The sequence below is a fragment of the Mercenaria mercenaria genome, chromosome 2 (assembly GCF_021730395.1).
Source record: "Mercenaria mercenaria strain notata chromosome 2, MADL_Memer_1, whole genome shotgun sequence".
Lineage (NCBI taxonomy): Eukaryota > Metazoa > Mollusca > Bivalvia > Venerida > Veneridae > Mercenaria > Mercenaria mercenaria.
In genome coordinates, this window is record NC_069362.1 from 69946393 (window position 1) to 69959054 (window position 12662).

The window sequence follows — 12662 nt, forward strand, 5'->3', positions numbered from 1 at the left end:
TAGTGCAATGAGCATGAACACATCAGATAAAAATATTAACTGCAGCAAGCTAATACTGGTACATGAATATTCATAGAGCATGATCAAACTTGACAGTATGAATTAAGGATTTTCAGTTCTCACTGAGATAATTGGTGTTCTCTGCAAGAACATAGTAAAACAAAGAAGACATACCAGCTCTTTTTTCTATTAATCCTTTATACAGTAAAACCTGTGGAGTGTATGGAGGAAATGCTACTCACACAATGAAAAATTCTAAATGAAAATTCTTTCTATACATATGTCTAAATGCAAACATCAAACAAATAACAATAAAATACATATACATTTAACTTTAAACATTATTATATATGAACACAATTTAAGACAAATTACTGCATAAAAAAGCACTGAAATGTATGCATTTGAATGCCAACAATATGGTATATAATAAATATTTACAAATGCTGTGAAATAACAACTACATAATTACATAGATAATGGTAAAATACACTTTTTTAAAGTTGAAAATTCTTCACTTGAGAATCTTTCACACCAAATTGAGTTGAGGAATGACAAAACATGTGATCATATCACCAGACATACTTCTGACTTAAAAATATACAGAACAATATGAGATAAATTGACAACTTTATAGTGCCAGGTTAAGATAAAACATACAAATATATACACTTTTACACATGAACTACTTTAGACATTAAACTAGAGCTGCTTTTGAGAAAAACACATGTCTCCCACAGCTGCCTAATCATCTAGACTGGCATTTCTTCTCCATTATGTATATGAGTCAAAAATGCACCAAGACCTGTATCACTGGCATCAGTATTTTCAGTAATTCAAGGGCCGTAATTCCGAAGTGCCTGGGCCCGTTTGGCTAGTTATCAAACTTGGCCAAGGACTTATTGTCAAAACACATTTTGTTCAAGCTTGGTGAAGATCGGATAAAAACTGTTCGACTTAGCGCGCGACCAAGGTTTGTGACAGACTGACATTCAGATAGACATATGGACACACAAAGTGGAGTAAATCAATGTCTCCCACACCACTGTGTGGCGGGAGACATAATTACTTAAATGACACTAAGTGTATGCGATTGAGATATCATACTTGTGTGTGTACCGGTATCTGTAGGATTTCCTTTTTACACTTTAATATGTGCCAGACATGCTGACATTCCCAACAATGTATTACTGCGGAATCATTTCATGGTCTGGGCATGATATTTCATGGTCTGGGCGAAAACCTCTAATTTCAGGGCATAAATTATGATTTTGTGAAGCTCAACTTTTGAACATAAAATGAATGGAATTCTTGTTCATTGGGATTTCATTCCGTAGACTAACTAAATCTCAAAATCCACAAAAATTAGTCTCCCATGAATATTCATGATTTTTCAGTATGTAATTATTCTGTATAGGAAATGTTTTTACATTTTACAAGTATTGTAAACTCACACTGACTGAAATAGAAGAAAACGTGTACACAAAATTTTGGAAGAACATAATAAGGTATAATCACTATAAATTGCTTTAACTTTGCTGTAGAATTAGTAGTTGTAACAACAGTTCCTTATTACATGAATTGTTTTATTACCTATAAAAAGAAGCAACATATAAAACACAAAGGATGCAAGCCAGTATCAAAACAAAAATGATGTCAAATGACACAGGATCCCTGACAATGATTTCCATGATAATATTATAACGAAGGGTCTTTACTAAAAAAGATTTGGACAAGAAACTCAAGACAAAGTGCGCATGTCTACTTGGTGCTGATAATAATGTTTACCAACTCCTATTTGAATGGAACCAAAACTGTAGGAAGAGTTAAATACACAATGTGTAAAATTTCCAAGTCCAAAAAAGGCATATCTCCAGATAAATCACTGGACATGAAAAGTCCTGTCAACATGCCTTTGTCATCTTCATACTGATGTTGTATATCAAGTTTCATTTCAAATGAATGCAGACTGTAGGAGTAGTGCACAAAATGTTCATGTACATGTAATATTTCAAAGTCCAAAAAGGGCCATAACTCCAGAACAAATCAAGATCTGTCAGCAAGGACAACCGGCTAGACTATTAGGATACTTACTAGTGAAATAGGGCATATCTGAAGAAAGTAGCGCTATCAATGGAGAAAGAAAAATACTAAAAAACTTTGATAATGTGGCAATTGAGTCCAGAAAGCCCAGGGGTATTCAAAGAACATCCGTCATAAAATTAACTTGGGGCTATATTGCAAAGTAATTATTAGTACCTCACTCTGTCTGTATTGGAAAATGAACAGTGTCAATTGTATTGAGGCTAACTGCCACATCATCAAAGTTTATTAATATATTCAATGCAAATGCTGATGTTGAAAAACAGCTTTAGTTTGAATGAATTCCATTTCATAATAACGAGAGACAATGAACATGTACTTCTTATAATCAAGCTAATAATTGGATACAAATTCTTAACAATATGCACATGTCTCCTTCATGTTGAAGATACAGTTTCAGTTTGGTGGAAAATGTAGGGGTCAAGTACAGAAGTGACAGATAGATTGGCAGACATCCTCACAGCAGAGCAGTTATGTGGCTACCCTTTTGTTCTTTCCTTTATTCATTCTAGCCATAGAAAAGATTTTAGCAATATCAACTGAATGAATATAATTTACTGTTATCCACTTTATCATAGCCAATTAACTCCTATTCTGTGTATCCAGATGGGCTAACAGACAGACTGACTGTTCAAACACTGTATACCTCCCAGATCTTCAACACTGAGGGCTTATGATAAAACCTCCTTGTTTAACACCTTGCTAGTGATACGTCCATGTTCACTAAATTCCTAAATGAACTTAAACTAAACAAATGGCAAATATCGAGACACTTGCAATAAAATCATTTAAAGTAGAACATATTTTATAAGAAGTCTGACCACATCTTTGCTACATATATTTTTAATCCATTTCATGAATTATCATATATAACTAACATGGGTACCCAGAATGATTAGAATAAAGTTGGATCAAGTGTCAACATAACATCACGAAAGTGTACTAAGTGATGTTCAGGAGAAATAATTATAGCAGGTTTCTTCACCTACAAATCATGAAACTTGATGCCTTAATGACAATGGCATGACTGTGCGACATTGGCATGAAAAAATGACCATGATATAAAAGATTTTGGGCATGTGTATGACAATTACAGGATATCTTGGCATGCTTGTATGATCACCTTGATATTGTTAAATACAATGAAATAACTTAATGGCACTGGCAATACTCTTTGTTTCATTTAAGGAAATATTTCTGTCAAATAAAAAACATTGCTCAAAGCATGTAAATGTTATAGCCAAGACAAGATCTTATAAGACCTCTGACCTCAAGAAAATTTCAAATATCATGCATACATTTTCAAATACCATGCATACATTTTATAAGGAAGTTAAACTGCACACACAGACATGAAAATATAAATTTTGCATTTGATGCAGGAAAAGTGAAACTACTATCTCTAAGAGAAGTAACTCCCATATGTATTCTTTAACATGCATGCTTAAAGCTGTTACCTACAAGTACTGTCAATACTAAAATACTGGCATCACACATTTAATTCATGACATCATTTCTAGTTCAGAGGAAAAAGTTATTTTCATTACTGGCATTATGAGATAAACACGACTAAAACATAAATAAACATGTATTTACATTTGGTGGTCCTGTTTTCTTTTTTAACAATATACATGATTATGACCCTATTATGATTACTCATAACTGTGTATTAACAAGCATGAACATTATTTGACAGGTTTATGTTGATTAAAGCAATACAATTTTTTCTTGAACATTTAGGGCCAATACAACCCACCATTTCTCAAAATGTGTCATTTTAAGACACTGAAAATACAAGAATGCCAATGCTGGAAAATTTTGTTCCAGGCAAGTAAAGTTATTTACTGACATGTACTTGATATTTACAACCAAACAAAATCATGTAATAAAGTTGTCAATAAATGTAAGCTTTCATAATGGCATGGTTATGCATCCATCAACTCCTGCCCTTGACTGGTGGCATCAGACCAGTAGGACAGAATCTATTACAGGGCCATTAAGAAGCGACATTAATTTGTTTATTAACACCATTTGAGCCGTGCCATAGGAAAACCAACATAGTGGGAATGCGACCAGCATGGATCCAGACCAGCTTGGGCATCCGCGCAGTCTGGTCAGGATCCATGCTGTTCGCTAACAGTTTCTTCCAATTCCAATAGGCTTTAAAAGCGAACAGCATGGAGCCTGACCAGACTGCGCGGATGCGCAGGCTGGTCTGGATCCATGCTGGTCGCACACCCACTATGTTGGTTTTCCCATGGCACGACTCATTTCACAATTTGTTGTAAGCATTGTAAGTGTTAACAGTTACCTACTCAAATGTAATATAATATAATAAAGAAAACATTAAGAGCTTGACAGCAGTCTTTTCTATAAAAACGGAATCAAACTACGCATCTGTCTGACAGTATTATTCCAAGTTTCACCAGAATCACACATGTCAAACAGTATATACTTACAGCTGAGATTTTTCTAAGATCAATGTGGACATTTGCTTTAATAACAATGGGTCCCTTAGATTCATCAGAATTAAAATGAGCCAGCTGACAGCAAGTAAAACTAAACTGTTACCTAGCAAATACATTTAAACTATCATAGTTTAAGTAGGACCAGAAAGTTTTACTTAATCAAGGAGTGTTTATTGGTTACTATATGTATCTCTAACTACAGCTGTCAGTCAACCTGCATTACAACAGCTACAATATTTTATAAAATTATGCATCAAGACTTTTTATTAACTTCAGTTCAAAAACATTTTTCCCTACATCATATCATAAAAAAACAATTCTATTTTCTGTTTAACTTCAAAACATTTCCCCCTAAAAATGTGTTGTCCAGAAATAAGTTTTGCCAACACTTTTATCCAGTCAACTAGAATACAGTATCATGCCAAACTGAAGATCTTTACAAAATGTCAACACACTAGAAACAGTTCCATTACAAGTCAGATATTTGTTGGAGTCTCATCAACGTCAAAATATAAGTCTTCTGCACCTGGTGATCGAATCTCTTCAACTCCCAACTCTGTATTACCAGTACCTTCAATGTAATAATCAAATATTTCAGCCAATCTTAGGTTGAAATGTTTACTGTACATCCCTGTGTAGAAACACTTACTATAGATATGCAAAACATTTTCTCTTGTGTTGACTTGCATAATATTATGCATTTTTCAGATTTTAGTTTGAATGTACATGTTATTGAAAATGGGTTAAACACAATCATTATGAAAATAACGTTTTGGGAATTGTACATCAATAAATAAATGATGACACTGTACTTTTTAATGTCTGAGAATACCAATGAGTTTATGCATCGACATAAACTGATACTAAAAATGTTTTATTCAAACTTCTTAATGGATGTCATTTAAACTTAATCTAAATATGTGCCACAATTAAACAGCCAGTCATAATGCTGTCTATAATTGTTACAACAGAGTTACTGGTATGTTGCTTAACCTGAAATTGAACCAGCCAAGGAAAAAATATCTTTAGAAACATATTCAAACAAGAATCAAATCAAAAACAGAGACAGCCTATTTAACCTTAAAACATTATATTAAACTTTTCACTCACACCTTACAAAGGCTATACTATGCATGCACTACAATAACCAATAAACAAGAGGACCATGATGGTCCTGAATCGCTCACCTGTCCCATAGTGGCCCAGTTTTGAACTGAGTATGACGTCGTTTTTTCTATTATTTGACATAGAGACCTAGTTTTTGAGCTCATGTGACCCAGTTATGAACTTGATATCATCAAGATAAAAATTCTGACCAATTTTCATGAAGATCCATTGAAAAATATGGCCTTTAGAGAGGTCACAAGGGTTTTCTATTATTTCACCTAATGACCTAGTTTTTGAAAGCACGTGACCCAGTTTTGAACTTGACCTAGATATCATCAAGGTGAACATTCTCACCAATTATCATGAAGATCTCATGAAAAATATGGCCTCTAGAGAGGTCACAAGGTTTTTCTATTTTTAGACCTACTGACCTAGTTATTGACCGCACGTGACCCAGTTTCGAATTTGACCTAGATATCATCAAGATGAACATTCTGACCTACTTTCATAAAGACCCCATGAAAAATATGGCTTCTAGAGAGGTCAAAAAGTTTTTCTATTTTTAGACCTACAGACCTAGTTTTTGACCGCACGTGACCCAGTTTCGAACTTTACCTAGATATCATCAAGGTGAACATTCTGACCAATTTTCATGAAGATCCATTGAGAAATATGGCCTCTTGAGAGGTCACAAGGGTTTTCTATTTTTAGACTTACTGACCTAGTTTTTGAACGCACGTGACCCAGTTTCGAACTTGACCTAGATATCATCAAGGTGAACATTCTGACCAATTTTCATAAAGATCCCATGAAAAATGTGACCTCTAGAGTGGTCACAAGCAAAAGTTTACGCACGCACGGATGACGGACGCTGCGCGATCACAAAAGCTCACCTTGTCACTTTGTGACAGGTGAGCTAAAAACAGGATATATTTAGACAATAGTAACTACAGCTATAATATATCTTCATATATATCGTCTTATTTTCTACCCCTACTGTCAAGTTTCTTAGAAATTCAACCCATCTAGAACAACATGGGCACACCAAATTTCTGTGCTCCCAGTGGTGTCACCCTGGAGAGGTTTAGCTGTATCTATCCCTGTATTCAAATACCTTTTTCTTGGCATGTGGAAGGCATTTGTACAGGAATACGGTATAACTGATTCAAAAGGCTTCTCAAACCTAGTAGAATTACAGACCCAAAACTGTTTTTAAATTTCACAACTATGTATATTACTAAAGTGTAACCTAACACACCTAAGAACATAGATAGTTATCTGTTAGTGTACATTACTAAAATCTACTGTGTATCTAAGGTACAAATAAATAGGTCCAAGTCTTGTGAAAGCTTGGCTACCATATATTCCCTTATCAACACTCTGCAGGGTCATTTTCATTTTGCAAGATGGAAGCATTGATCATGGATCATATTTTTTTTAGACCAAGATTATTTTTTTCTTTTTATAAAATGTTCACTTACCAGTAGGGTACTTAATGTATATTCAAAACATGCTAATAAAATGTTACATGGCAATTCTCACTTTCATACAGCTATGGCATAAATCTTATTGTGTCCCCAAAACCCCACATTCAGTTTATTGCCCTTACTCTTGTACCTGTGGTATCAACATGATCTTTCTCAGTTAGCAATTTTATTGCATTTGTTTTTCACCTACTAACACCCAACAAAACATGGGAAATATACTAACTGCAGACAATCATCCTAAGAAGTTTAAAGACTGTAGGCCAAAGCGTTCTTTTGTTAGTTATTGAGCAAAAACCATTTTCAATCTTAAGGTCAATGTGACCTTAACATTTGACCAAGAGAATCCAATAAAGTCTGACAACTGTAGGTTAAAGTGTTCTTTACTTATTGAGCAGAAACAGCTTTCAGTCTCGAAGTCACTGTGACCTAAACATTTTACATACTTACCCCACAAGACAATAGGGGTCAACTACTGACTATAGGCAATCATTCTATGAAGTTTGTGAACTGTAGGCCAAAGCACTCTTTGGTCATTGAGCAGAAACCATTTTCAGTCTCCATCACTATGACCTTGAACTATAACTGACTGACCCCAATTTATTACAGGTCATCTACTGATCACAGGCAATCACCCTATGAAGTTGCATAACTGTAAATCAAAGCATTCTATAGCTATTGAGAGGAAACAGTTTTCAGTCTTGAGGTCACTGTGACCTTGATGTTTGACCTACTGACCCCCAAAACAAAACAGGCAATCATCCTATGAAGTTCAACAACTGTAGGCCAAAGCCTTTAGTTACAGGGTGGAAACCGTTTCAGTCTCAAGGTCATAACATTGTCACCTAAACTTTTAATCCACTGACCCCAAAACAACAGGTCAACTACTGACCACAGGCAGTCATCCTATGAATTTAACCATTGTGAGACCAAGCTTTCTCTAATAATTACAGTCTATTCACCAACAATGAGCAAAACAATACACCACTTCTTCAAAGTGGGGCTTAAAAAAATCTGGATAACTGACAATCAAGGACATTCAATTGTTCTGATGACTGTGCACTTTCCGAATTTTCAATTAACTGAATTTTTGTGAGCATGAGTACCTTAATTTCCTTAACTTGCTGGATTAATCAGAAAGGTACAATGTATGTTAAATCATTTTATTTTCTAAATATGTGTGTAGGGCATTGGGGGTGTTAAACAGAAGTTGGGCATTAATAAGAGAATAGATGGTAAGTTAAATGAAATAACTACATCAAATATACATAGTACATATAATTAAATGAGCTTTTAACACTCAACTATAATCTGATTCATGTAGAAAGTCATATGAAGAGAAACAGCCTTGACTTCAGCTGGGCTTAAACCTACGACCTCCAGACTGCAGCTCATCAAAATTTCAAAGAATAAATTTAAAACTCACAGAACTAAACAGGGAACCCTAAGTCTTAATAAAAGCACTGCCTGCATGTGCCAGCCAATATGTAAGGAAAGAGTCATGGTTCTTGGCCTTCTTACCCATCTTAATTGATGACTAAAAAAATGTAAAAAGTTTCAAAGCTATAGTTAGTATTCAAAACAGTGAACTTTTAAAACAAGAACAACCAAGAAATACTGATTTTCTAAGTTTAAAAGGCCCATTATTCTGACAAAATGAAAAAGAGTTATGGTTCTTGACCTACATACTAATCTAATGACAATAAAAAAGTGTACAAAGTTTCAAAGCAATATTAGCTCTTACAGAATTTAGGAAAAATGGACCTAAATAAAAATAAATTTCAATTTTCTAAGTACATCAAGAGCCATAATTCAGACAAAATGCATATTATACTAATGGCTCTAGGTCTATGTACTCATCTTATGAGGAAAAACAAGTTTGCAGATTTTCAAAGCTAGTGTTCTTATAGCATTCAAGTAAAGTGGACCTAAACAAAAATTCTAACCAAGAAATTCAAATTTTCTAAGTACAAAAAGAGCCATAATTCTCACAAATTGCAGGTTAGAGTGATGCTTTTTGGTCTACTTACTCCTCTAATGATGATAAACAAGTGTTTAAAGTTTCAAAGCCATAGCTCTTATAGTTGTTTGGGAAAAAGTGGACCTAAACATAAATTTAACCAAGAAAATCAAATTCTTTAAGTACAGGAAGTGCCATAATTCTTTCAAAATGCATATTAGAGCTATGGTTCTTGGCCTACATAGTCAACTAATGATGATACAGAAGTGTGCGAAGTTTCAAAGCTGTAACTCTTATAGTTTTTGAGTTAAAGTGGCCCTAAACCAAAATTTTAACAAACAACTATGATCAAGTGACGACAATAACTTGTAATTTTTTTTCCAAAAATCAGATGAGCTAACAAGAGCACCGCCTTGCGGGTGCTGACGCTCATCTGATTTTTTTTGTATAATAGAAATATTGTCCTATCAATGATTTTCTAAGTCTAAAAAGGGCCATCATTCTTGCAAAAAGCAGGATAGAGTTATGTTTCTTGATGTACAGTGTCCACTTATGATGGTGAAAAACTGTTGCAAGTTTTAAAGCAATAGCTTTGATAGTTTATAAGAGAAGTTGACTTAAACATAATACTCAACCAAGAAAATGATTTTCTAAGTCCAAAAGGGGCAATAATTATTGCATAAAGCAGGATGGAGTTATGTTGCTTGCTGTACAGGGTCAGCTTATGATGGTGAACAAGTGTTGCAAGTTTCAAAGCAATAGCTTTGATAGTTTAAGAGAAAAAGTTGACCTAAACATAAAACTTAACCAAGAAATCTGATATTTTCTAAGTACAAAAGGGGCCATAAATCTTGCAAAAAGCAAGATGGAGTTATGTTTCTTGCTATACAGGGTCAGCTTATGATGGTGAACAAGTATTCCAAGTTTCAAAGCAATAGCTTTGATAGTTTAGGACAAAAGCTGACCTAAACATAAAACTTAACCAAAAAAACTGATTTTCTAAGTCCAAAAGGGGCAATAATTATTGCAAAAAGCAAGATGGAGTTATGTTTCTTGATGTACAGGGTCTGCTTATAATGGTGAACAAGTATTCCAAGTTTCAAAGCAATAGCTTTGATAGTTTAGGAGAAAAGTTGACCTAAACATAAAACTTAACCAAGAAATCTGATATTTTCTAAGTACAAAAGGGGCCATAAATCTTGCAAAAAGCAAGATGGAGTTATGTTTCTTGCTATACAGGGTCAGCTTATGATGGTGAACAAGTATTCCAAGTTTCAAAGCAATAGCTTTGATAGTTTAGGACAAAAGCTGACCTAAACATAAAACTTAACCAGGCAACGCCGACGCCGACGCCGACAACCGCTCAAGTGATGACAATAACTCATCATTTTTTTTCAAAAAATCAGATGAGCTAAAAATAGCATATAATTGATCAGTAAGTTCGTCTGCTGTTGCCAAATATAAGATCTCACAGACAGCATATTGTTAAACAACATACAGAACAAAATGTTTGAAATTATTGTTATAGTTGAATGTTAATAGAGATGCCACAACCACAAAGTGACCTACGGTAAGAATGTATATAAATTTACACCAATTTGATGTTACCTGTCCAACATCACACTGTGAAAGATACAAATCATTCAAACTATAAGCCTGTCTATATTTCAATTTCTATAGTCCAAGATACAGGCTTTGAACCTTAAATCCTTTTTGAGAATATTATTACTCATAATGTACAAAATGTGTCTTCCAAGCAACTTTTAATACTGTCAAAACACGGTATATGTAATTCTACATTTATAAGACACAAATTGAAACAGTATAACACTGTACAGTATCAGACTTGGTAATAAAATGTCATATTTTTGTAATTTCTGTTACCTATAATTATTTAATGAAGATTAACAAGCAGTGTCATGTTTAAAAGGCAGCTTAAATCTCTGTAATTATTGATAAAGTAGAATGAACAAATATAAACACTTTAATGATTAACAGTTTATTCAGGACTTAGTTTCTCTCACCTGCAGAAAGCTCTGTGTTGGCAGTGTAAAGTACAAGACAAGATACTGGAGCATTACTGGGGTTGAAGGCACTGAACACCCGCACATCCTGGCCGCACACCATCTTGGTCCTCAGCGGCAACACATCCTCCAACATATGTATACCATCAGAGGGCATCACATGTATTACACAGTAACATTCGTGTTCTGCATTGTTACGGATGAATTGTTGTACCAACTTGCGTAGATAATTTTTAAAATTGACGACCTCTCTGTCAACTTTGCGTAGAATCATGACCTTAACCAAACTCGTAGAGAGTATATTCTGAGAGATAGTTTCAAGCTGAAATTCAATCTCACGTGCAACACAGAGAAACTTTGGTCCTTGATCTATACGTAATGTCTCTTCCTGAGGAAAGACATTCAATTCCACACTTTTGTTATGTAACTTTGGCAAGAGCCAGTTCAACATGATTTTTTTCTCCAAGGAAGGCCGAAGCTGCTTGGTTGTATAGGAGGGCATGACTGTATATTTGGTCCATTGGTACAAGTTCACTATGGACCATACATCGCAAACTTCAAGCACACATTTAGGAAGAGACAGAAGCAGAATGTAAAAGTTATCTTCATCTATACTTAACACACACGACACATCTGATCTATATTTAGAATTAATTTTATCCGAGAGTTTCTTCAATGGCAATTCCATGTTTTCAGCTGACTCATTTATACGGCATAAACTTTCATACTGTTCTACTGAGACAGAAGTTAGTGATTTTACAAATCCCTCTGTGTCCTTTTTGCTGAAAATAGAATAGACATGAGATCAAATAACATTGTTAGTAGATTTATACTAAGTTCTACTGTCTACAAGAACGGTAAGGCCTTTTCATGAAAATTGCACTGATTTGTATTTTAAATGTATGACCTCTAAAAAAATTTCTTCCCAGCCTGTGTACATGGTGTACATGCATAAAGCAAAAGGTGAATAATAAGTTTTTCATTATTAGTGAGTATCTGTTTAGTTAAATGTAAGTTTTAAAAATAGTGATGACTAAAAATGCAAATGAAAATGAATAGTCTAAAGAAGACTTATTTACTGAGTTTCCTACTATAAAACTTAAATTTAGATAAATGTAAAACACTGATTTGAATTTCAAAAGGAATAAAACATACAGAAATGTAGTAAGTCCCAGTTTACCAATTCAAGATGACATTATTATATGGACTGAAAAACTATATATGCAGAGTAATACAGATTGTTTGTTTGACTGATTTAACAGCGACTTTCAACAGAATGGTGATCATTTACATTTAATGTTCCTGGATACTGCACCAGTACTAACTTGTTCTCCACCATTCAATCAGAGGTTGAGGATGAATGAATTCAAACATGCTGTCTTCAGTACCCCCACCAGACGATCAAACAACCTTGATTAGTAGTCTCTCTGCTCTATCAACTGAGTTAACCAAGTGGAATTCAGATCACATTAATGGTGTTATAAACGTACACAACAGCCATCCGAACTAGTACATA

The 12662-nt window shown here is 34.2% G+C and overlaps 1 protein-coding gene across 1 annotated transcript in view; it reads right to left on the reverse strand.

The window, feature by feature from the left end:
- Nucleotides 1–4375: 4375 nt before the first annotated feature.
- LOC123564236 (uncharacterized) overlaps nucleotides 4376–12662 on the reverse strand; it is a 29584-nt gene continuing 21297 nt past the window's right edge. The window contains exons 9-10 of the mRNA XM_045357641.2: nucleotides 11147–11928; nucleotides 4376–5142 (exon numbers count right to left, since the gene is read on the reverse strand). Coding sequence (XP_045213576.2) covers nucleotides 5048–5142; nucleotides 11147–11928 — 877 coding nt within the window. The 3' untranslated portion in view covers nucleotides 4376–5047. The remainder of the gene's footprint in view (nucleotides 5143–11146; nucleotides 11929–12662) is intronic.